Below are 27,824 nucleotides of genomic sequence, written 5' to 3' on the forward strand. Positions count from 1 at the left end.
CGGGACCAGACATGTTAATAGCTGAATTCTTTAAGAATTCAATAGATGTGTTGTTACCTTTCCTAAACAAGCTGTACAATAGTATTTTTGATCAGGGAATTTTCCCAAATAGCTGGTCAGTTGGTACAATAGTACCACTATTCAAGAAAGGTGATCCATGTAAACCAGAAAACTACAGGGCCATCACACTTCTTAGTGTATTTAGTAAGATTTTTACCAGTATCCTAAATGAACGGCTAAAACAATGGGCAAAGGAAAATACAAATATCCCAGAATGCCAAGCGGGCTTTCGGGAAGGTTACTCAACAGTAGATCATTTTTTTACACTATTCGCAATAATACAAAAGTCGTTATCAATGGGAAGTGGAAGTAAATTGTATTGTCTCTTTGTCGACTTTGAGAAAGCATTCGACTCTGTCGATAGAACTCGTCTTTTGTATAGGTTAGCCTTAGAAGGCATCGACGGTAAAATGTATCAGATGTTGAAAGGAATTTATGCAGACGTGAAATCAAATGTAAGGAGTGGTAATGTAACAACAGATTATTTTGATCTGCATAAAGGTTTACGTCAGGGCTGTATGTTAAGCCCGATTTTGTTTAGTTTTTACATAAATGAGTTGGCAAAGATGATGGAAAATTCCGATTTATCCGGAATCCAGTTAATACCAAATGATATGATACAGCTGTTTCTGTTGTTATATGCAGATGATATAGTCATATTTTCATATACAGTGGTGGGTTTAAGAAGACTTATTAATATCCTGTATGATTTTACTTTGAAATGGAAAATGAAGGTCAACCTTTCAAAAACTAAGGTAGTTGTGTATAGGAGAGGGGGATATCTCAGTAGACATGAGCGTTGGTTTTTTGGTGGGCAATTAGCTAAAAGTAGAAAGTGCTTATGAATATCTTGGTCTAGTTATGTCCTGTAAAGGATCACTAGTTGTAACTACAAGAAACATGGCGGTTAAGGCAAGAAAGAAAATTGCAATGCTAGGAAAATATATCAAAAATATGAAAGCTTTTTCTCCAGATGTGTACTTTAAACTTTTTGATGTCTATATTTTACCTGTACTTAGCTACGGGTCAGAAGTTTGGGGCTTTCAACCCTATGAACATCTTGAAAGGGTTCAATCATTATACTGTCGTCGTTATCTAGGAGTTTCAAACAGCGTACCAACATGTGCTGTGTTGGGTGATTGTGGCAGATTGCCGTTATTTTGTTACTATGTTAAAAGATGTGTAAAAGTTTGGATACACTTATTGGAAATGCCAGAAACTCGCTTACCTGCTAAAGCATATAAAATGCTATTCAAAAGAGATGAATTGGGAACGTATACGTGGGCCACTGATGTGAAAAATCTTCTGTATCGATATGGTACGGGGCATGTATGGTTAAATCAAAGTGTTGGTAATACAGAGCTTCTCCTGTCAGAGTTTATTAACAGAGTAAAAGATACAAAAAGGCAAGAATGGTGGTCAGATATAAGCACATGTGAGAAAACTAGTTATTATAGAAATTTTAAGACAGATGTAACATTAGAACTGTATATTTCAAGTATAAATCTCTTTAAATATCGACGAGCCTTGGCAAGATTTAGATGTGGAAACCACCCATTAGAAATAGAACTTGGACGTCATAGAGGAGTGGATAGAGAATTTAGGATCTGTCGATTATGTCACAAAGAAATAGAGGATGAATATCACTTATTATTTAAATGTAGTACATGGAACTATTTAAGGGAAAAATACCTTCAAAGTAATCTTTACAGGTCGCCATCATTGTTTACTTTCAATATACTTATGGAAACAAAAGACGAAAATCAAATAAAAAATCTAGCTCTATTTATCTACCACACTTTCAGAATTAAAGAGAAACTGTAACTGTTGCTATTTTTTATGTTGCTATACTTAACTATTTTAGCATTACATTCAGCTGTTTGTTAATGTTATATCTTTATCACTCTCCATGCATGGGCCAAGGCACACTTGGGGACCAATGTCATCACTCTGTGCCAGTCTGTGTATGTCAGTCTGTCTGAATGTACGTCCATGTTTCATGCAATTGTTGGCTTGTTTTTATAACTAAATTTGTTTTATCAAGATTTAGTGGATGAATTGTCGTCATGTGTTGGAGGTATCAGGATTAATAATTTGTCTTTTAATGTTTTTTGTTATGCTGATGACTTATTGTTAGCTAGCCTTTCTGTTACTGGTCTCCAAAATATGATCGAGATTGCAAACAAATATATTACAAATCATGGCTTGTGTTTCAATCCTATAAAGACAAGCTGTGTTATTTTCGGTCAATGTACACTTACATCACATCCATATTGGTCACTGTGTTGTGTAAGACTGGATGAATTTGAAAGTGTGAACTATTTAGGTGTTACACTTTCATTGTCTAATCCAAATAAATATTACTAATAGAATAAATTCATGTAGAAATTGAAAGTTTTCTATGGACTTCAAGGCGCTAGATTCAGTAATGGCCATATTGACTGTAATGTACTCGCTTATGTATGGAATGTTGCCATAAGACCAGTTTTATTGTATGGTATTAACTGTGTACACATGTCTAAATCATCAATTAATGAGGCCGAAAAAATCCAGTCAAAATTATTAAAAGCTGGGTTTGGCATTCATAAATTTTGTAGAAGTACTTCTTTCCTGAAGGCAATTAATGTTATGAAAATTGATACGTCTCTTGAAATCAGTTCTCTTGATTTGATAAAATCCATCTTCAGTAATAAATCTCGTGCACGTTGTTTTTACCTGCATCTTTTGAATATGCATTTATGTGGTAGATTGCATGGTCACACTGATTTAGTATCACGTGTTAATAGAATTTGTGTCAGAAATGGTATTTCACTTTTGCGGTATATTTTTGACAAGCGATATTCTCAATCGATCCTTAAAAATATGAAAACATGTTCAAGGCCAGATGGGCTGACTGACAGCATTCGCCAGTTGTTACTTGCAAAAGATTTACACAGTCGTCATCTTCTTAATATGTTATTAAGACCATTTTAAACTTGGGATTTTTTTTTGTCTTGTACCGAGTGTTTTCATTTAATACCTGATTTTTAAATTGTCATTGTATTAGTTTTTGTATTTCTCTTCTTTTGAAGGCTTTATAATAAAATAATAATAATAATAATAATAATAATAATAATAATAATAATAATAATAATAATAACTATATGGCAGCGAACAGTGATAATGTCTCTATTTTTTTACTATTGTTGATGATTCAGAGTCCAGACTGAAATTCATTTGTCAATAATACAAATGCACAGTACACATACATAGGATGTGTTGGAAGGCTGAATACTGGACTATTCAAAATGTTCAAATAGGGAGCATTACAAGAACCTAGTTCATAGGCTGAACAAAATACTGCCAAAATTATGGAAGTTACTACAGCTACTGCCCCTGTAAATGCCACTTGAATGATAATAATAATATAAACAATACCTTAACTATAACAATATCAAAACAGCCACTTTTATTTTACCTCAGTAATGTATAAGTGATCGAAATACAAGATTTTTTGTCAACAACTTTCAGATAAGCGTGTCCCCGATATCCACAAGAATTTCATGAGAGGGGCCCGGTGTCTGTAGCCCTGACATGTCCCTTTAACTCTCACACCTACGCGCAGCAGACAAGCAAAATTTTCAGCCAACTGTATTGAAAGTTCTGCATATAGTCATGTAAAATTTGAGAGCGGAACCAGCGCTGTACTGGGGCTCTGCAACACACACTTTGTACGGAGCGCTGCAGCTCTGTTTGATAGTAATCATGTACCCTAGACACAGGCCCTGGTGGTTTATATAAGAGGCTTCACAGGGGGAATGACAAGGTGAATTATTTTGTTTTGGCTGTGTTTTTGGCTGTGTAAACATTATCTTCTTTTTAAAACATTGAGTCACGCCTTGTGAAAAAAAAATACTGATCTTGACAAAAGCGGCAGAAGTAAAGCAGGAAGCATCATTAAACATTTAAAATCACTTAAAAGAGACAGAAACTTTAACATTTTAAAATATTTTTACTGCTTTGGCCAACTAGGTGTCTTGTTACTGCTTCCTAAAGGAGGCCAGACGACCAAATATTATCCAGCTCAACACAGCCTATACAGAATTTGGCGGTTCTACATGTACAATTGTTGACAAATAATTTTTTTAAAGACATACTTTTGTTTTGTGTAGAAACCAGCGTTTCGAACATATATTGAAACATCAAGTATTCGATTCAAATATTATATGTATATCAAGTTATTTGAACAATTGAATCGCAGTCCAGGCTAGTGCTCACGGTATATAATACCAACTTTTGATAAGCCAAATATTTGTTTTTAGGGAGTGAAACAACAAACTGTTGACAAACAAAAATACAGAAAAACATTATCGAAAATTGCAGCTGGTATCACTTCCACATGTTACCAATCAAACATATTGTTATAGACTGTGTTCGACAAGATGAATACACGTTTCAGCATGGTTTGTGAGTAAAATGTTCTTAAACTTCTTAAAGAACATCTATGCTAGAACTGCTAGGCGAGTGACGTTTGAACTCGGACTTTGTCACGGTTGCGCTCGTAGTTTTGGGAATACCAGATGAGATACCAGTCTGGATCGTAATGCTTTGAGTAACTGAAGCTGACACACCAAGATGTTGATTGTAAGCACCACTTTAGACCTTTACTACGAGATGGCAAACTTGAAGATCCAAGTCTCGAATTATGAGTCCAGTGTACATTGTCTACAAAGTTATATACTTTTTAATAATAAGAAGAAAAATTAAGCACTTATATTGCGCCATATATCCACAAGAGTGCTCAAAGGTGCTTGACAGACCAGATATGAACATGTAAATGCTCACGTGTTTCATCTTATATTGCAGTTATGTGTAAATTTGAACCTTTGCCACATGTTTGCAACTTCATTGAAAGTATTATGATCAACATAATGAACAATAATCACCGCCGATTAGGTCATGAAGTATATGTAATTAGCTGAAATAAAAATATTAAAGTTCTTTTACTGCTGTCATTGTATCACCACTTTGTATAGCAAGTGTAATTACCTTTGGCCAAGTCCTTCAAGCCATATATGCCGAGCTGTGAAAGCTCATTAGACATGCAAATTATAAATTAACTGATATGAAAATGTGGAATGACTTTTGACTTTATATTCAGATATATATCTCTAATTAGGAAAGTTCATTAAATATGCAAGTTAGGAATTGGCTGAAGAGAAAATGCTTAATGACTTTCAATAATATTGTATTATAGTGTCTTTAATGTACATAGCAAGTTTCATCAAATTTGATCAAGTCAATTCAGATAAATATCCCTAATTATGAAAATCCATTTTAATATGCAAATTAGGAATTGGCTGAAGTAAAAATGTCTTTTGATTTTCAATAATGTTATATCACAGTATCTTTGATGTATATAGCAAGTTTCAACAACTACAATTAAGTTAATTCAGATATATATCCCTAATTGGGAAAGTTTATTAAATATGCAAATTCGGAATTGGCTGAAGTAAAAATGTTCAATGACTTTCAATAATGTTAAATCATAGTATCTTTAATATACATACCAAGTTTGGTTGATTTTGATCGAGTCAAATCAGACATATATCCCTTATTAGAAAAGCTAATTAAATATGCAAATTAGCAACTATCTTTCATGTCACCCCTTAATGGTTCCCACTGCTGATATATCTTGGTGTGATCAACATTTGTAGCAAATCTCATCAAATTGTGTGTAGTCCTTTTTAATGTATATCCGTTTTTTCTCAAATCATTAATTATGCAAATGAGCAAAAAGTATGCAAGCCACACCACCAAAAACTAATCAGTTCTTGCCATTTGCTAACTGAATCTATGTACCAGATTTGATTCTGATCTGATGAGCCGTTTTTGAGATATCGGACCAACAGACAGACAGACAGACAGACAGACAGACAGACAGACAGACAGACAGACAGACAGACAGACAGACAGACAGACAGACAGACATCGCTGCGACATATGCTCACGTGTGTAAACACGTGAGCAAAAAATGGCAAAAAATGGCAAAAATGAAAAGAAAAGATAGTTATATACTTTTTGAACTTACATAACTACAAAATTATCATTCAGATTCGTTTATTGCATTTAAAGGCCTCCGGCCCATATGCAAGGGGGGTTACAGAGATTTTAAATACATGGGATAACAAAATATCTTAGAATCACAAACAAAAACATAGACAATGCATAAATATCTACAGTACAATAGTAATGTTTCAGTCATGGATTACTATTTGTGAGAGAGCTATCGTTCTCTGCTTAAAGGCTTTGTTTACAAAAATACATAGGTTCAGAAGGTCATCAGTTTTAGAAGTGCTCATAAGTTGAACAAATTTATGAAAGTTTGGTTGCCCAAAATAAGCACGTGATAAGCATTGTTTTCTAAGTTCTGTGTAAACCGTGCATTCCAGAAGAAAATGGTAGTCATCTTCTACATCTCTCTGTGAGCAAAATTTACAAAATCTTAAAGTCACATCGATATCGTACCTTCTCCCTTCCTCTATTGCCAGAGGAAGGGGTAGAACAGCGAAAACAAGCAAACAACAAAATTATCATAATTAGACAATGGTCATCACATGGAAATTTGTATCAGTCTTTGATTGTTTCTTAAGATTACAAGATGTAAAAAGGATCACACAATGGAATATCCCGTTCTCGATTGTTCTCATTTATCTTTTTATCAATGCTTTGAGTGAGACGCTATCTCGTTTCTCCTCTCTTTAACGGTCTTGAACCAACCTTCACACGCCTTGGCCACGTGAGGAACGTATTACCGTCAAAGTTAACATCGGTTTATACGTGTAGAAGTTGCATATCTACAAAGATGTTTACAGAAGAGCCCCAAAACTACTACCGAACTTTATACTCTCTAATAGCTAAATTATAATTGCATACTGGATTTAACCATAACCCATTACAAATAATTCAAGGTATTATATTCTGCTTGTTTATGCTGACATCAGCTCCATAACTTTGTTGATGTACCGACGTATTGTCAGTTGTATGCAGATTAGAATGGATGCTAGTTTACCATCTACTTTCTGTTGTTTGTCACTGTTTCCAACTAACACATAACTTTCCGGCTTACTTAAAATGTATTGATTGCTTGCATAAAATATATCAACCTGTATACTGAATAAAGCGACGAAAGTTCTGGAGGTGTGGGTCGTCGCCGTAACATTATAGCCCACATATGAAAAATAAAGATTAAAAATTTCTATTACGTGGCAAGCAAAATATAAACTCCCATGTATTCAAATTACTGCCACAGTAACAAAGATTATCTTTGACTGAAAAATATCTTTGAGGTGGTATTCCAATTCTCAAAAATCTTTGCAGTATTTTGGTCGTCTACTTCTGGTGTTGACTCGTGTTTATGCAGACTGTGACACGTGTCACAAATGACACAACTTAATTACTTACATAACACCTCGTAAGCTGCATGCACTCTAGGTTCATCGAACTTGAAATCCAGGGCAGTGGACCTTACTTCGATATAACGTCTAATCTTAGGAGGTTCGTTCTTATGTAAGGCTTCTATGACATTTACTTTGACGTCAATTCTGCTGTTGCGTATTTTATCCCACACGAAGGTTAATGAACTTAGCGGTCATCGACACCAGTAAAATTATTTATTAAAACAACAAGATCTCAATTTCATAAGTCGATATGAATGCAAACCATATTCGCGGCAAATGCACAAAGAATTTCTTTACGAGGATGCTTACGAAGTTTTTGATGCAACAGATGTTTGAATGATATTAAAATGATGAAAATAGCTCATAGGGGACTTGATAAAAGAACATGAGAATTTCACGTGATTGGTTTGCAACGTGCTACAGTGAGCTTGAATATTATTTCTGACATGTAAATTGAAGACCAAGAGCTGTTTTTGATGATTATAATTGCATGTAGTATTTTGTATGATCGAAGCTACGTCTTAAAGATAACGTTTAAAATCCTATTAAAAACAATACAACGCATAGTGCAAGGAGAATTCAAAGGACAAACAACTAGTACAAGACATTTAAACCCATCGTCCGCTCGCACTGGTTGTTATTTCCCATTAACTATACCAACTGCTCGGACAAGAGACCTTGGCAAGTGAAGATGATCTAGACCAATAGAGAAGCGTATCTTAGGCAATAGCACTGTCCAGCTTGTCTACCAAGAAATATAGGCTATGTAGTACCAACGAAGTCAATACTTTGAAGATTTCCTGTAAGCTTAGGGACGATTCAGAATTTACTTCCAGGGGGAGGGTGGAGGATTTTCTATTTTCTCGGTGATTTTTTTCCATGGCCCCCCCTAGTAAATTATAGAAAAATCTATGGCCCCCCCTCATCTTTCCTGTTTTTTTTCCATGGCCCCCCCCTAATATATACATGCATGCTTATACGGTACATTATAGACATATCTAGTCTAACAAGTTGCAGGAACTGTAGGGCCTAGTGGACATTAATCGATGATATAACAAATCATTTCAGGGTTATGTGACTATAAAAAGAATGATTTGCAGGGACTGCAAGTGGCACACTTTTGGAAAGGGTAGCAATAAACATATCTGGTTGTAAATTTCTAAAGAAAAGTTAATTACTAAATATGAATACTTTTTTCGTTATGTCTCACTGATACATATGATGCACACAAAGACAAGCAAAGATGTCAGTTAGAAATGGTGAACAGAAAATCAGAGGAGCAGATAATTGGCAAAGTGATATATATCTTGAAGTTTAATGGTACATCATTTGCAGATATCCAGATATTTCTGGAAAGTGAGATGTACATGTACATGCACACGTTCAGCATACATTTTCATTTGATGATGCTGAATATTTGCAGACTCACGGTGAAAGTTTTAAAGATTAGGAATTAAAATTGGTGAAAGCCAACTTGTTTTTAATTTTCTCTTTTTTTTCTAATTTGGTTATCATAAAACCAAGTAGCTGCCACTGAAAGCAAAAATGCTGAGGAATATTTTAGAACATTTCTTGGACAAAACACCTTATCCAAAACATGAATTCACATGTTATTCTGCTCATTCCATTCACAATCCATTGTTCATATTAAAATGCAGACAACCCTGTGCAAGTCAAAATTCACATTTTGTCAGCAGTATTTTTCAAAATTGACAGAGCATGCATATTTCAAATTTTTTTAACAAACTTTAATTTTAAAATAGTCATGATGCGCATGTTTTCAGATGACACGAAACAATAAATGTTAATTTGTTTTTTGCCTTTTCTGCCAGCCGCCACTGTGAAATCTTTGATTATACATATCAGAATGAATGGGACACAAAAGTGTTAGTATCAATACACAATGTGTAAGCCTATCCACATTTCTCCTAGCCTCATACACACTGAGATCACTTCTTGGACTACAGCAAATTTCTTGTGTACACAATATTTCAACAATCCGACACCATAGCATTGGCGCAGTGCCACATGATCTTCTGGATGCACATACAGGATTATTGGAAAATCAACCCTTTTGTAAATTTTTCACCATATATTTTTGACAGTAATACATAATATTTTTATTTTCAACATTAAAAAAACTATTCGCTGAAAAGCACCTTGAAGATGAGACGGCCATAAATTTATTTTCAAAAAGTTTATAGTAGATGTAAGCACTGTAAAAAGTTATGTAGAACATTTAAAAAATTTAGAAAGGGTAAAATTGATGAGAATGAAACATAGAAAAAAGAAGCAGAAAAGAAGAGTAGCAGTAGCAGTAGTTTACTCAAAGGATGAAGTTGGTGTATATTTGGGGTAAAAACCTCAATTTTTGTATTAATGATAAAAATTTATTTAAGTCAAATCTAGACAGTATTTTCTGAAATGTGATATTTCACTTGAAAGGAGAGTATTCATGTAGAAAAAACAACTATTTTATTTGGCATTATCCATCCTCATTTTAAAATTGTAGGGGTTTAAAGACTGACACTAATAATTGATTAAAATCATGATCAGCAAAATTAAAATGCCTCTTATTCAAAATGCCTCTTATTAAAAATGTAAGAGCTTTATTGCCAAACAAAACCAATTGATAGTTGTTGTGTTATATAGCATTTAAAAAACATAATGTGAAATTTCAGAAAATTTGACCCAGCCGGAGTGGAGTTAAATTCTTTGGAAATTTTGAAATTGGGAGGCAAAAGAAGCCAAAAAATCGGGTGATTTGCATACATTTGCATAAATTAACACTTCTTTATGATGCAACTTTCAACTGCTTTACAAGCTACAAGGTAAACCCACCTTAAAAAGACATTTGCTGTAATTTTTAGCATTTGTTCAATGTTCATCTCTGTGTATCAGCATTAGTTTGTTATTCTATCACTACATAGAACACCCAATGCTGTATTTAGCAACATACCTGTGTGAACATAAATGACCATTGTTATTGTTGATAAATGAATTCTAGTCTGGACTTGATCTGAGAACTCTTTTCAACAAAAACAACCCTGACTGTTCACTGTATGGTTTGTATTGACATGCTAAATACTGGACATTTCATAACGCTTCAGGGAGGAGAACAAGATACTGCTATAGATGCATAAAACAAACCACTGTGAATATTACCGAATTTGGCAGCTAAAGGAGTTTAACTAAACATGTTGAGTTTATCTGTCACCCAGGTAGCGTCTATGGTTCTCTTTTGTAGAGATCAGAAATTCTTGGCAAATATTGAATTGATGTTTTTTTTCCTTGGCCCCCCCTAAAAGATTGTGGTATTTTTGTCTGGCCCCCCCTAAATTTTCTTGGGAAAAATGGGTGGCCCCCCTGAAAATCCTCCACCCCCCCCCCCTGGAAGTAAATTCTGAATCGTCCCTTACCTCTCAGCAAGCCGAGACGAGCCCATGACATAACCACAAAAAACGAACAGTAACACTGCATACAGGTCAATAATCAGATTCAGAATTATTGATTATGTATGATGGCCATACGTACTGTGAGAAATCTAACAAGTACATAGTTGTTCTGTTTTTTATGGGCTTGGTCGTTGATATGAGCTTTGGCGATAAATACGTCATAACTAGGGACACTAATGATGGGACGACAACCAAGTAAGTAAGCACTGTATAAATTGTACAAAGGAGGTGTCTTTAAGAACACGAATATTCAAGAGAAGGGACAACACTTGGAAGGATGCAACATCTTTGTATAAGAAATAACCGGCTTTATCTTTGAAGACTATGAGCCTCTACTCTGTTTTCGTATCTCGACGACCTCTCGCTAGCTATTCCCCGAAGGGAGACGGTGAGCAGTAATGGCGTAAGATTTGTAATTAGTACGTACAAACAATGGACTATCGTTACTTCATGTGCACAAATTCGATGGGAGGTCCGATTGTTTGTCTATCAATCACATCATTGTCAAAAAACTGAAGCCGTATCTTTGAGCGATCAGATAAAAACTGATATTAATTCAACACTGTCAAGGCAACATAGCGGAGACGGAAGCGTTGAGGGCGTAGGACCTGGATTTGGGGCATTGCTTTTTGTAGTTATATTGCTACCTCTTTGAAACCAGATATAAATTGAAAATGCTCACGTGTTTCATTATATATTGCAGTTATGTGTAAATTTTAGCCTTTGCCACATGTTTGCAACTTCATTGAAAGTATTATGATCAACATAATGAATAATATTCACCACCGATTAATTCTAAAAGGTCATGAAGTATACAAATATGTAATTAGCTGAAAAAAATATTTAAGTTCTTTGACTGCTGTCATTGTATCACCACTTTATATAGGAAGTATAATTACCTTTGGCCAAGTCCTTCAAGCCATATATGCCGAACTGTGAAAGCTCATTAGATATGTAAATTATAAATAAGCTGACATGAAAATGTTAAATGACTTTCGATATTGTTTTAACCTGGTATAATCATCAGGAATCCCAGTATATATCCGTAATTAGAAAAGATTATTGAAAATGCAAATTTGGGATTGGCTGAAGGAAAAATGCTTAATGACTTTCAATAATGTTGTATCATACAATCTTTAATGTGTATAGCAAGTTTCATCAACTTTGGCCCGGTCAATTCAGATATAGATCCCTAATTAGCAAAATTCATCAAACATGTAAATTAGGAATTGACTGAAGTAAAAATGCTTATAATAATTTTCAATATTGTTGTATCATAGTATCTTCAATATATGTACCAAGTTTTGTCAACTTTGATCAAGTCAATTCAGATATATATCCCTAATTAGGAAAGTTCATTAAATATACAAATTAGGAATTGGCTGAAGAGAAAATGCTTAATGACTTTCAATAATGTTAAATCATAGTATCTTCAATGTACATAGCAAGTTTAATCAATTTTGATCAAGTCAATTCAGATATATATCCCGAATTAGGAAATTATTATGAAAATTCATTTAATATGCAAATTAGGAATCGGCTGAAGTGAAAATGTCTTTTGACTTTCAATAATGTTAAATCACAGTATCTTTGATGTATATAGCAAGTTTCAACAACTACAATCAAGTTAATTCAGATATATATTCCTAATAAAGAAAGTTCATTAAATATGAAAATTAGGAATTGGCTGAAGTAAAAATGCTTAATGACTTTCAAGAATGTTGTATCATAGTAGCTTCAATACAAGTTGCAAGTTTCATCAACTTTGGTCCAGTCAATTCAAATATATATCCCTAACTAGCAAAGTTCATGAAATATGCAAATTAGGAATTGGGTGAAGATAAAATGCTTAATGACTTTCAATAATGTTAAATCATAGTGTCTTCAATGTACATACCAAGTTTGGTCAATTTTGATCAAGTCAAATCAGATATATATCCCTAACAAGGAAAGTTCATTAAGTATGCAAATTAGCAACTATCGTGTGCAGTTGTTTGTATGTAATGTAATGTTTATCCGTTTTTTCTCAAATCATTAATTATGCAAATGAGCAAAAAGTATGCAAGCCACACCCACCAAAAACTAATCAGTTCTTGCCATTTGCTAGCTGAATCTATGTACCAGATTTGATTCTGATCTGATCAGCCGTTTCTGAGATATCGGACCAACAGACAGACAGACAGACAGACAGACAGACAGACAGACAGACAGACAGACATCGCTGCGACATATGCTCACGTGTGTGAACACGTGAGCAAATGATGAGAGCCTTCAGATTTGCGAACGAGAGAGGCGACGAGAATGTAGCAACGCCGAACTTGGTTGAGCTTGGTTTTCCGATTGTGGCGGTTGGCACTGGCGTGACGGGAGGATTTTTCTTTTCCATCTTTGGCTTTGATGGTTGAATTGCATCGCATAACAGCTTTCACTTGTTCTTCATTGGTGCGTTTGTAACTTCTAACCGCTAAACTTCGTTTCCAGTCAATCATATCAGCGAGAGGTTCGCCCATATCGGAATACGTAGAGCAACTCCGCAATTGTGTGCTGCTCGACGTTTTCAACCCAAGCGAGCAACGCGCGACTCCAACGTCGATCTGCAAACATCTGTTGACGTCATTCAACCAATCAAACACAATTCAATTCAAATTAAACCAGGTACTTAAATACGTCATCGCACTACAATAGCAACACATGTCAACTTTGTTTTATCCAATCATGGATTATTTTTTATACTTTCGTTCAACAAGGTGACAAAACGCTTCACTTTTCCATAATTGAGTTTTGTAAGGACAGTTCCTTAGGTTTCGTAAAAAGTGATCATTGAGCCTCCCCTAATATTGCTACTCCTGAATACGCCGAAGAGATCACTTCATTGTGGTACAAAGTACTAACACGCTTGGAAATACAGGTATTTCTAATCGCGTTTGTGCACGTGGTTGTGTGCACCTGGCGAGAGTTCCAACGTAATATCATTACGCCACAGGCGCTCCTTAGCTGGGTAGTCTGCTAAGTAGATCGATTTTCGGATCGATCTATTGATACCGTAGTCGATATGCGTGAGTATTTAGGTTGCAGTTGCGGGCGTATCGACTACAGGATCGATAAATCGAGCCGAAAAATCGATCTTCTTAACAGACTACCCAGCTAAGGAGCGCCTGTGATTACGCATTTCCCGAGAACTCAAACGACTACTGCAGATGTCAGGCCAATCTATGGGAGTGTGTTTGTGTGACGCTTTGTAAAACTTGAATCACGGGAGAACAAGGAGGTACCTGCATGCTTGACTGAACATGTAGAGGAAACATCTTGTTCAAACTGAGTTTCATCAAATAGAAATGTTAACAATGTCAACGTTTCCGGTATATTGCCAATAATACCGTATTGATCAAGCGAAATACAGCTTTCGAAACCTTTAATGCACAATATGTGATCGTCAAATACTGTAAAAACACTGGCCGTGCTGGTTGTGTTATACCCGTAAATACAACACTACCTATTGTTGTGTTCTTTTGATCGGCAAAGTTCATACGAACAAACAGCTACGATAATTGTGACGTATCGATGTCACGTGACCATTGCAATTGTAGAGTAGTCCGTTTGGTATCCAGATCAAAATGTAGCCATTTAAACAGTACATCGGATGCCGAAAGTATGATCCACGTTTGGTTTTTTCTACGATCAGAGCCAAAATCTAGATCTGTTCCTGTTTTAAGCCCCCAAAACATCATTTTTATTTCACTCAGAGTCGATAGCGAACTATACGGCTTGATGAAAAGAGGATAGTTAAAGTAGGTAAATATTGTTTGAAACACTTTTAAATATTTTAAACAAATATTAATGTTAAAATCGGGCCCGCGTAAGGTCAGTGTCATCTGGTGCCGATCTAGAAAACCTGTTCGATGATATCTGCCATCCTTAAAAAAACTGGCGACAGCAGAGTGCCAGGCCGAACCTGTCTTTGGACACAGACATTTGACTTCATGGCAATGATAATACGGACGACAGCTGTAAAATATGATGACATTTTCACCATGTTGGGCTATAATTCTTGGATATTTTCTCGCTATTTGATCTTTCCATGTCAGCTCATTTGGTCTCTGTATATTAATAGTGATAGTTTAATTGAAGGTACGTGCCAATGATGGTGGCCACAATTTTGTTTTAACAACCTAGACCAGATACTGCTCGTACATAGCAACATATGAATTAAATGAAAAAAAATTGCAGTCGTACAAAATGATTTGTATTTTGTACATTTAAAAAACTTGTCAAATTTGACATTTATCTCAGGAATGGCTGCACCGAAATTGATGTATAATATTAGTGATGTTGATCATAAGAATACATATTTTCAGGCATATTGTCAGTGAAACGGTAATGTCATTTCACAGACTACTGCGCACAGTGCATATATTCTGATATATTGAAACAAGTGAGCACTTTCAGTTCACGTCTTGTTCATTTTGCTTGAAATATGAAACGGTAATGTCATTTCACAGACTACTGCGCACAGTGCATATATTCTGATATATTGAAACAAGTGAGCACTTTCAGTTCACGTCTTGTTCATTTTGCTTGAAATAAGAAAAAATGCACATTTTCAGTCGTGTCTTACATTTCACGAGACAAATGAAATATAATAGTATTTTTTTCTGAAAGGTACACAAACTGACGCTAATTCATATGTATGTTAATCCATGATAAATCGTTGTAAAATTAAGCTATGAAAATCGTGATTGTATAAGTTTACCCGTCCAATATCGACTCTCACCTCAAACCCCTGACAAAATTGTCGTCATTCAGTAAAGCCTGCCCTGCCTGTCTGTCAATGGCGTTTCCTGTCAGTTTGAATTTGTCGCTTGGATCTCAGGTCATGTTTCAATTACCCCTACCTGCAGCCGGTGGAAGCATGAACATAAAAACAACGTCACGTGATCAAGATTTTGACGAGATTATGAGCGTATTTGTCGTTTTGTTGGAGAATGAAAGGCAGAAGCAGAAATCTCTTCATAATTACGCTTTTCTCCTCGACGAAATTCGTTGTGCGCATGATCAGAAAGGGCTGCGACGATCTGGGTGACTTTCGAAGGAAATGTATATGACCTACCGTGAAGGCACACCAGAAGACAGTAACCTTTTCCAAACAAACAAACCAAAAAGGCGATCTCTAGCAGATCATATAAAACATTACCTACCTCACATCAAATATTGTCAGCCTTATATCAAACAATATCTTCCTTACACTAAACACTCTCCGCGTTCCTTTAAGCATTAGCTGTCTTACATTACACAGATTGTCTGACATCAAACATTGCTAACGTTACATCTACCTTGCGAGAATAATGTTTTATACCGTAACATTTTGAGGCTGAGTAACTTTATATATATAGTGTAAAATGCATTGTTCCGTGTCAAATGGACTGTTGTCGTCTGCCTAAACGGCGAGTAAATGAAAGACGAAGACAATCATCGCGACTGTAACTTTAAACTGTGTGGGATTGTGCTTTGAGGCAATAGGCTCCATGAAAATAAAATTTTTATACATTTTGCTCATACTTTCCTCAAGAAAACGTTCAAAAATAATTCGTTTTCATGATCAAGAATAAAAAATCACAAATCCTTATGCAAAGTTTCAGATTAGCATGACGAAAAATTTACCGATATTCGAAATTAAAAGTGGCCCCTGAGCAAGGTACATTGTATTATCTCTAAGGGGTAAATCTGATTATCACAAACACGGTACGATGAAAACTTTTTTAATCGATCAGTCAGCTAACAAACCAGCTGAAAGTTTATATAGCGCAAATATCCAAAGACAGTCTTTTGCTTCATGACGCATATAGGCTAAACAACACTGTATGCTTTGGAGAACATGTGCGTTTTCAGGTTTTTTTTTGAAAGTTGCCAAATTTTGGGGATTCTCTGCCGGGATTCTCTGATGTCGGGTGGTAGTGCATTTCATAGTTTAGATGCAGCGTATGAAAATGCTGTACCACCATAGGTGATGGTTTTAGTAGGTTGTATATGTTAAATGTTTCTTGGTTGATGAAAGGAGTGTATGAGTTGGAATATAGGGCTGGAGTAGATTACTGATGTACGCAGAAGTCTAGTTGTGAATAGCCTTGAATGTTAACAGTAAAATTTTGTAGTCAATCCTGAGACAAGCTGGTAAGCAATGGACATGGGTGAGAACTTGGGTGATCGGTGCACAATTTCTGGTGCGAGTGATTATTCTAGCTGCAGCATTTTGAGCCCGTTGTTCCATGGCATGTTATTATTATAACAGGCCTATTGTGTTATCAGGGAGTCCATAAAAACAGAATTACACTTCTAAATTATGAGCATAAATCCTACAGGCTCCGAATTGAATCTTCACAAGGAGCAAACCCGACAGTCTTTTAACCCTTTGCGCGTCAAAGTCTATTTTTGTCTCCTTTATAAAATAAATCCCAGTCAATTTTTCTCAGATTTTTGCCAAACTTTTGAGAAAAAACTGTAGCTAATGAAATGTGATGTCCAGTTGGTCCAAAATTATCAAGAAATGACAGTAAAAATCATGAAAATTGGTAAAATTTTGCACTTAAATTTTGGCGGGAGAATATTAAACTGCTCCTATTAAAGTTAGCAAATATAATGCTGTGAAAACAATAACAAAACAGATGAAAGCTCCCGAACTGTGCACTTCTGTACACTTTACGAACGAACTTTTCCACGTTTTGGTTTCCCGTGTCAACTGTCAGCGACGGTGGTGCGTCTCAATATCCCTCCAAAATAGAATGACGTCAGTGCCCACGGATGTCGTTGATGATGCCACTGACGTAGTGATCCTAATGGGAAAATTTCTCACAGAATTACTCGAAACTTTTCAATCATACGTTACAATGAGAAAATGGGCTGCCTCTTTGCAAAGCATCTCGTCTAGACGCGAGTAATCAAAGAAAGTGGTTTTCGAGCCGTTGATAACAATTCAGAGAACGAAAGGTTTACCGGATTGACCTTTCACCTTAATTATCTAAACTTTTTTTTCGCATTCGAATAAAAATTTGAAAAAAAAATCATTCATTGGCGGTTCTAATCTGTTCATTGGCGAAATCTGAATTAAGCCAAATGTTGTAAAAGTCCGCTATTTTACGCATAAATGCTTGTCAAAAGAAATTTTCCATTTATATGTGAAATAATCGAGAAAACGGTTTGGTTTTTAATGACGTCTCGAGAGCTACAAGGTATAGAGATGAATAATCTTTCTTTTCAGTAATTTAAGTCCTTATTTTGGGCTCAGATGTTTAGAATTAAAGCAGGACTACTCGAGAAACGGCTCAGAGTCTACGAATGCATCTTTGTGCTTGGCTCTGAATTGCTGAAGCGGTTGAAATTTGAAGGATCGATTTTTATGCCAAAGCTGGGCACTAATGACTGGTGGTGTTGAGAATGGAGATGAAAATTCAATGTCAAATCATAGTGATTTTTGGCGGTTATTGTGCTCTGTGGCTCCGACAAGCGCCAAAATTGTCTCTTGAGAACCGGGATTATTGAGTCTTGCATGCAATTCACCGCTCATCTGTCGTCATTGATAGTGAACACTGTTGGCAGAGCACCGTTTCACTGTGTGCATAATGGGTTCGAAGAGAGATCTCACCTCTTCCAGCTGGTTGAAACCACTTCAGACGCAATCGTATGCAAAATGTTCTCATCCCAAGTCGACCCCATCTATCCATGGATGCAGGGATAGGAAGTGCAAATGGAAAAAAAAAATCCATGTAAAATTTTAGCCAGGGTGAAATTGAAGGCCATTTAGAATGTAATTGGTTCTGTACAGGAAGTGTCCGTCACTTAGCAGAGTGTGAAGTTATATCCATTTAGCAGAGTGTGAAGTTATATCCATTTTAGTGCTGTCTGGAAAATCTGTTCGACACCCCTGTATATGAATTGGTTCGTCCCTGCCAGAGATGTAAGCGACACGTTGTTTTCAGAAAATCGATTACATGAAGATTAACGGTGGTTTTCAGTCATGCCTATAAAAAACCCCCAAATCTTCGGAGACTGCGATTATCGACAAATGACGACTGGATAGGTGGATGTACTCAACAGCTCATAGGTGCAGAATTTCAACGTTATTTACTATGATTGCCGGAAACTATTTATCGTTCCCGATTATCAAACCCCTTTTTGCCTCATAAATTGTTGATGGTGACATTTCGTAGATCGTGATCTCGAGTGATTTTCTTTCACGATGATGATCCACGTTCGGAAAATAATCCCCGCCCGAAGTAAAAGGAAAAGAGGAAACCAGACGAAAGTGGGAGAGGCGTTTACTTTGTGTTTTGCCAGAGTATACACATGGGACGAGTCATATTCAAAATGAGCTGCAGGAATGGGAAAAACACCCGGCGTTGTCTATAATTTGCAATACCTCTTCCAGAAGCAGAACGCGCTATGAGCTAGGTGACGCCCTGTGGGTTAAACTCATATGCATGTGATACGAGTCACAAGTGGTTGAGGTATAAAATTTGATGTGGGTGGTAAAACATGATTATTTTTATTACGCCAGGGTACCTGTATTCCCTCAGCCTCTGACCATTGAACCGGCTGATTAACATGTCGATATAGATTAAATGAAACTTAAAAAAAAAAGAGGCAGCTTGTCATGGTAACGGATATTTGTATGCTGATAGGTCTCAGGAGCATTTTTGGTCTACGCTTAAAATATTTAGAAGTATTTTGTGCTTAGCATATGACAAGGCATTACAGGGACATTGACAGTATTGCTTTATTTTTTTCTCAATGTATAAATACTGTTCAGGCATACAGAAATTCTATATCTCGGTTTTACTTTACTTTGTCATCGTTCGTAATGATTTGAACGGTTCATATTTTTACAGGACGTATCTGTATGCCCGGAATTTCATTCACTTGTCGAGCAGCAACTCTTATGCGGACGTCAGGAATTTTTACATTTGGGGGTGTACAAAAATCAAGAATCAACTGTGTAATCGCTACTCAGACGAAAATTCATAATTAGAGAAGTATGCGCCTCGAAAGTGGAAGACTTGACCCTTTTCTCAAACTTTGCTCAGTGACATTTTCCTACCAATTAAAAAAAGGTATCACCGTGCAAAGTTTGGTCCTAGAGAAACAAATTACCTGACATTTACCGATATTCAAAATTCAAAATGGCCGCCATCCCTGTGTTTACTCCATTGGGAAAGATATAATTTTCGATTTTCAAAATAGCCTGGGACGGTGAAATTTTTCTTATTTTAATAGCTTTAAAATCAGCCCCCTACAAGCAGCAGACAAAAGTATTGACAATATTGAGAGACTGAATCTCTGTCCTAGAGGCGCATTCTACAGCTTCGAATATACTGTGCCTTAAACTAGATCTGTCTCAATTTCCAGACAAAAAGTTAATTACTGGGTTCATATAACCGAGTTACATCGCACGTGGAAAAGTCAGAGCTGCGCCTTCGAGGGATGAAATGGAATTAAGTGATCCAAATTAGCTCTTTCGCCAGGCATGACATAAGGTAACCAGCTATTAACCTTCTGCACACAACTACGGCTATGTCAGTAATCTAATGGCGATTTGGAATGTTTGGACAATCAAATTTGTTTCTTAAATGAGCATGGGTCTCAGACTCTTTGCCACAGGTCATGAAAGTCACCTTTGTATCTCACTGAGTGAAAGACGGAAAGAAACACCAGACGTTATATATTTATTTAAAACGTTATATGAGCGAGTGGTTGAAATGTTCATCGACTAAATTTCACAGGGGTTCTGTACGTTGGCGATGAACTAGGTAAGCAAACGAATGAATGAATAAAATGATAAATTTTAATGAAAATAAATTACAGATAATGTAGGTGCAAACATGTTATACGTGGGGAATAGTGCCGGTCACATTTCTGAATGATAAAGGATTAAGATAAATGTATTTGGGCGAAATCAATGTGATGAAAAACAAATCTTTTGATCATTGCGTACAGAAGGATCTACAGTCTCTGTTTTTTAATCCTCGGCATAAATCATGCACTAAAACAGAGAGCACCTTGCTGTACTCTACGCCTAACTTAGTTGTAAAAAAGGTAATTAGGCTTGCAGACATTTCTTAAAGAATCCAGAACAGCAGTAACTGTTGTATACATGTGATATGCCATCGCCGATTTCTTAATATTGCCTTTTTAGTGGGTTTCAAGGTGTGCTTCGATGACTACGTGTTTTGAGGTGTGTTTCGCGGTTCTAACCAACATTGCTGATACAAAATGCGGGAAAAAATGATAGCTCCATGAAAATGATATTGAATGATGTATCGGTTTCTGTGTCAGTAATATCGTGTTACGGCAAAAGTGGGAATTAGTGGACACAGACAACATTTCGCACCAATCCCCACTAACCTAAAGGGTCCTTGATACAGGGTCGAGGATGTAGAACATAGTTGGACGCGTCAAGGAAACCCTTTAAATTCGGATCCAAACGCGCGAGTCCACTAATCTCAAATCTTGCACATGTTGTACTTGTAAATCTGCGAAAGGAAAGCCAGCCAGTTGCTGGATCGTCGTTTTCGGTACCGTGATCATGTCACAGCTGGAAATCACATAACAACATCGGTACAGATGATTCCCTTCCAGCCCTAGGGGCAAATGGGTTCTTTCCCTGGAGACTTCTGTGCTTTTCCGGCGGCATGGGGAAAGGGCGATTGTACATGCAGGTGGGGCAGAGTGTGTACAAGCACTCTCGACTGACGTCACACCAAAATGGCACTTTCGGCTTTGCTCACACCGAGTATCAGTCAGGCTTCTTGTTCCATCGGCGGTTCCTGCGAATGAGAACGACATGAATTTAAACATTTTACGAAAAAATTCCGCATTTCGACAGCATAAAGGACGACAATCATGTTATCCTGCTTAAGAAACATTTAAAGCTCAATTTTATTGTATTTTCCATTTACCGTTGTTTTGTTTGTAAATTGCAGTTTCGTGGAATATTTTCAAAACCGAGTCGAAATGCTGGATGTGGAACTTATCATCACAGACTGCGTGTGTGTATAATGGCCAATGTTATTGTTGACAACTGAATTTCAGTCCGAGTGGACTAGAATCAATAACATCGCGTTTCGCTGGCAAAGCATCGTAATTGGCAAGGCCAAGGATTATAATTTGCACCGGCATAGCAACGTCTTTTGAGGAGTAGAATATATATTAGTTTTCAAAATACAAAATGCTGCAAATATCATCAAAAGTGACAGCTATGTTCACTTGAGAGATTGTATCCTGGCGTAACTGTTTTACTTATAAGTGCCACTGTGATTACCTACTAAAACTGCTAGCGACATGACGTCACATCACTTCTGCAAGCTTTGAATGCCTGTCAGTATATTCAGCGGAAAAAAACTGCGACCATGGACATGCGCAGCGACAGTGTCTATCGGCTATCAGACACGATGGAAGCCGCGTCTCATATTTTGCGACCGTCAGTTGACACTTTCAACCGCACAGGAGCAAATACCAAACATACATGAAAACGAGATGTAATTTTCATCTCTGAAAAAGGGCAGACAATGGCGTCTGGTTATTATTATATTTTGTCGCTCTACTTACCGCTTCGACGATACAACAAGAGCACCCTAATAAAATAGAGTTTATAATTCCATATGCTTGTAACACAACCTGTAGACCTTCATATTTGTTGTTGAACAGGTTGAGTGGTATCGACTGCATTCTCTAAATGTTCTCGCAACATTTATCATAGCTTTTAAAGATTTTATGTAAAGCATGTCGCACACGAGCAAAATTGCATTCGAGATGATTCTAGAAAATTTAACGTTCCGCTACTCACCGTTGTCTCGTGTTTCTCGATATCGTGTCCGACGACAGAACTCCCGAATTCTTTGCCCTGGTGACGGCAAATACAATATCTCAGATTGAGATGAGCTTTGGCGTACTGAGAACAGAGATAAACCGAAATGCCGGCACAGAGAATCGTCGTCGCTGCAAAAATGCCAACCAGAATATACGCGACCTGGCAGCCTTCCGTCAGTGGCTGCATCATCGGCTGTGTTGGAAGCTCCGTAGTTTGTATGCGCTCTCTCGTCGGTGTGTGTTCGTGTGACTGTACACTAGTTGTGGGCAAAGAAGAAGAAGATGCCGTTGGTTGCATTACAGTCGTGCCGCCTTCGGAGCGCGCAAGCCGCGTTAACAGCGAGGGAGTCAGCAGCAACCGAGCCCGTGTTGGTGTCGACGACGGTGTTGTCGGCTGTGTGATGTCCTCATTCGCCGTTTCCATTACCGAATGGCCTGCGGTCAAATTAGAAAACCGCGTAAGAGGTGACGTCGAAACCTCATTCGGCTGTGTAAGTGACTCCGAAGTGCGAGGCCTGGTTGTCGACGCGGGCGCCTCAGATGTGGAATAGGTCACCGTTGAGTCACTGACGGTGACTTCTGTTGATCGAGATGACGGTTGCGGAGTCGTAGTACTGTTACAGGGGCAAGACACTCTGATTTCGTAGTTAAAACACCTAGAGCCCGTCTGATTCCTATGGAAACACATGAATCCAGGGTTCACAGCGCACGTTAGTCCTACTTGGCCCGTTTGGTCATACGGGGTGTTTGGCGGGGTTGCAAGCCGACACTCTATTCCAATCACGTCTTCGCAGAAAAAATGCGTTCTTCGCAATTGGTCGACGATTTCGAAGTCGCCCAAAGCCGAGTCTACAATGTGGGTGTCTTCGTCGTCCATCCAATCAGTCCAACAGAACTGGTAGAAGTCAATAACAAACACGAAAATCATTTTTTCTCAAGGCACTATCTCTTCATCCAGGTAATCATAAGACACTCAATTGGAACAATTCTGAACATTTCGTATTCAATAAGCACTGAAAAATTACAAATTGTTACTTTTTCAAAACTATATAGAAATAACAATAACTGACAAAATAAAATACCAGAATAACCACATCCTTTACTTGAGTTCAACATTACGCAAACAAACAAACAAGCACAAACAAACAAACAAAACAAAACAAAAAAACCCAAAAAAACAAACAAACAGAAATACAAATAAAACCAAAAAATCTGATCCACCAACCTGACTTTGCGTTCCGCGAAACAGTGTCAAGGCAGCGATGGTTGTCAGTAGCAACGCGGCAGCCGGGGTCGGCGACGTGTTGCCTTCCATGATTCCCTGCCCGGCAAAGGCTGAAGACAGTACAAATGTTCTAAACACCCGCGCAGACCAGATCCTAGAAATATCAATACGTTGTTTGGGTTTTGAAAGACTGGGCATCTCAATAGGAATGATAATTCTGAGCGATGTGGACTCGATGTTGCGTGTGATGAAGAATCGCGGTACATTTACCAAAGGAAAATTGCGGGAATAAATTATCAATTCTGGGAATGCATTATCAACTCCCATATATGCGAAGCTGGAGAGTGAATACTTCAAGGATATCACAATGTTTGGGTCAGAGACCTGTCGAAGACGTTGTTAGAATCATCGTTTTCCGTAGCTCTGTCAGAGAGGCTATAAATAGCAGTTCAATAACTGTGACACGTCATCGGGCACAGGGCAACACGCTTCACATTATATTGAAAGAGAAAGGACTTTTTTACTGTTCCGATTTGAACTTCGTCCAAACACGATAATTTCTGAAGTAGCTTGTTTTGAATTTCAACCAATTAGATCCACGAAGTTCACGAACATTTAGAAAAATCTTTTACACGGAGTCAAACATGTTCAATAGTTTTTAACGAGCACAATTTAGATATTTTTGACAAGTTCAGTAATTTTAGATATAAATTATGTCAGCTGTTGTTCGCTTCATACATGTCGCATTATTTTTTTGCATGTTTCATATTTGTTATAACACGATTTGACCTAATTTGGGATAATTGGATCTTCATATTTTTCAAATTTCACAAAAGTGTTAGGTGCCCTATAGCTGAATGTTGCGATATTACAAATTACTCATAAAAAAACATTGTATAACATTAAAAAACCCCAGATGAGTTCACATTTGCAAATCACAGAGACATTACTTCACCATCCAATTATCCCAAATTAGTTACAATCGTGTTTTATATGGTTTACACTTTTCCGTTTGAAACTTAATTTACACATTTCTTTTTAAAATGAATCAATCTTTCAGGTAACCTGTAAGTAAGTAAGTAAGTAAGTAAGTAAGTAAACAAACAAACAAACAAACTAACTAACAAACAAATAAATAATCAAATAAATAAACGAACTAATTGTCGGCAGGATAAGTAAGTAAGTAAGTAAGTAAGTAAGTAAGTAAGTAAGTAAGTAAGTAAGTAAGTAAACAAACAAACAAACAAACAAACAAAACAAACGCAAATAAATAAATTAACGGTCGACAGGATAAGTAAGTACGTGAGTAAGCAAGCAAGCGAGCAAGTAAGTAAGTAAATAAAACAAACAAACAAACATAAATAAATAAATTAACTGAATGCAAGGAGGAAAAGTAAGTAAGTAAAAAACAAACAAATAAAAATGAATAAATAAATGAATAATAAATGCATAAATAAAATAAATAAACTGGCAGCAGGATTGTGAACGAGTCCAAAATAAAATCTATTGAATATCACGCATGTACACAATCTTTGTGTTTTAACCATGGCATTGGTCAGTGCGAAGTTGCACATGATCGAAACAGTTTAACTAACTCTCCCCTAAACGCAAGGAGCTTCCTAATCATGTGTCAATTCTCTATGGCCCCCGAGGGGATCGCCCCCCCTCTCCATCCTCCCAAGGTCAGAGACTTCAATCAGTCACACATTGATCTACGCAGTCTTCAGTCTTTGTTGGTCCGTTTTTAGCGTTCCTCTCATCGAACCTCACCCTCATATTTCGCCTTACCTGACTGACTTTTCAAGACCGCCCGGTCCGCAGATTGACAATTTTGAAAGCAGTCTATTCGTGTTTCAAACAGCTTCTGCGCCAACACGAAGAGTGTGACAATAACAAAACTGCCCCCATCAAAATTTCGGAAGCACGTTTTTGCACCTTTTTGTCATTGTGTCAACGCTTGTATAAGGGTGAAACATCAACCAATAAAGATGAGAGAGCACCCAACGCATTGTTCTTTAACGTACTGAACGAAACACGTTCCATATGGTAATTTCAATATGTAACTTTCACTAGACTGTTGAGAGACAATCAGTCGGCGCCCTTAGTCAACATGTGTCTACCACCAAAACGTATTGTTAAATATCTGCACAGGCTGCAATTAAATATTGAAACAATGCCATGGCCAGCAGGCTTGTCCTCATTTGAAAAGGGTTACCTTTGAATTATTAACTTGTTGAGGAAGTGCGAAACATAATCCAGTGATGTACGTATTGTAGCGGAAAACATCTAACCTGAATTGACCTGATAAAACCAACTTTCGCCTTCGTAAATTACGGTACCTGTAACTTTCCATTTTTTTCATTTTTTGTTCCTTTACACAAATATATGTTCTTATTGTTCCCGCCAATGTACTTGGAAATTCAAAGTAGTGGTATTAACACAACGTATACAACGTTATTGTTGACAAATGATTTCAAGTGCGGACTAAAATTCGGTTGTCAACGATAACCTTTGACATCACTCAGTGACGCATACAAGACTGCGTTGGCAAATCAAACATCTGGCATATCAACATGATATTAGGAGTAGAAACAAAAAAAACAAAACTGCATTAACAACTGACCCAAAACTACCCGAAAATCCATCAAAAGTTAGTGCTAATGCAAACAATCTAAATCAGATCAACATATACTTACGGTCCTTTAAAGCAAACATCTATACTGAAAGCCGATGGGGTACATCGAATAATTGGAAATATTTGCGTATATTAAAAGAAAATCAGATTGATCAAACAAATTTATTTCATGGCGGTCGAAATGAATCTATCACAGAATATTTCAAGTATTAACCACAATTTATCAGGAAATCCAATATGTGGCGTGGCATGGATACGGTTGTTCGCTAGAAACGTTCATCGTTTCTGTCGATGTAGCTAATATTACGTGAATATCCTTTCAAGCACGATGTCGCCATGGCGACCTCACCTCGCTCTAGTTACCACGGTTGAAAAGTCCTCGAGCCATTTCACTGTTGATTGCAGATTCCGATAACGCCGCGCTAAACACTCTGTCGAGATAACCTTCCGTAAAGATAGAAAATAGCCAATAAAAGGATGTAATAGAGGCACTTTTTGAGGGACAGATGGAAACTTAACATATCTATGTGACATAACATTAGCCTGTATTTTAAGACGCGGATTTTGCTATATAACAATTATACGACATATTATGAAATGAGCGTATGCTCCACAAATATACATGTATACAACGTCAATAAACATTCTTACACCTACACACACATACATACATACATACATACATACATACATACATACATACATACATACATACATACATACATACATACATACGTAAATACGTACAGCTATTCACGATGTTCATCTATCTATCTATCTATCTATCTATCTATCTATCTATCTATCTATCTATCTATCTATCTATCTATCTATCTATCTATCTATCTATCTATCTATCTAGATCTATCTATCTATCTATCTCTCTCGCTCATTCTCTCTCTCTTTATATATATATATATATATATATATATATATATATATATATATATATATATATATATATATATATATATATATATATGTTCATATATCGAAGTATACAGATGTCCTCGTGGGAATGTGCTCGATGCTAATATATATATATATATATATATATATATATATATATATATATATATATATATATATATATATATATATATATATATACATACATGCATCATTGTATAGTTACTCTGTACTGATTTTACTTC

At 36.6% G+C, this 27,824-nt stretch overlaps 1 protein-coding gene across 1 annotated transcript; it reads right to left on the reverse strand.

Moving 5' to 3' along the window:
* Positions 1-19,699: 19,699 nt before the first annotated feature.
* LOC139118592 (mucin-5B-like) lies at positions 19,700-26,100 on the reverse strand. The gene is made up of 4 exons (XM_070681993.1): positions 25,824-26,100; positions 24,036-24,189; positions 22,788-23,705; positions 19,700-21,768 (listed from the first exon to the last, which is right to left on the reverse strand). Exons 2-4 carry the CDS (start codon positions 24,123-24,125, stop codon positions 21,742-21,744), a joined length of 1,035 nt encoding a protein of 344 aa, XP_070538094.1. The 5' UTR covers positions 24,126-24,189; positions 25,824-26,100; the 3' UTR covers positions 19,700-21,741.
* Between the last annotated feature and the right edge of the window lie 1,724 nt (positions 26,101-27,824).

The sequence above is a fragment of the Ptychodera flava genome, chromosome 19 (assembly GCF_041260155.1).
Source record: "Ptychodera flava strain L36383 chromosome 19, AS_Pfla_20210202, whole genome shotgun sequence".
Classification (NCBI taxonomy): domain Eukaryota; kingdom Metazoa; phylum Hemichordata; class Enteropneusta; family Ptychoderidae; genus Ptychodera; species Ptychodera flava.

Bases quoted from the DNA above. Each gene is read 5' to 3' on its own strand.
- LOC139118592 (XM_070681993.1), bottom strand. From the start codon at position 24,125: ATGGAAGGCAACACGTCGCCGACCCCGGCTGCCGCGTTGCTACTGACA. The intron at 23,706-24,035 runs GTTGGTGGATCA...GACTTCTACCAG, and splicing joins TTCGCGGAACGCAAAGTCAG to TTCTGTTGGACTGATTGGAT. The intron at 21,769-22,787 runs GTGAGTAGCGGA...TCTCATTCGCAG, and splicing joins TCGAGAAACACGAGACAACG to GAACCGCCGATGGAACAAGA.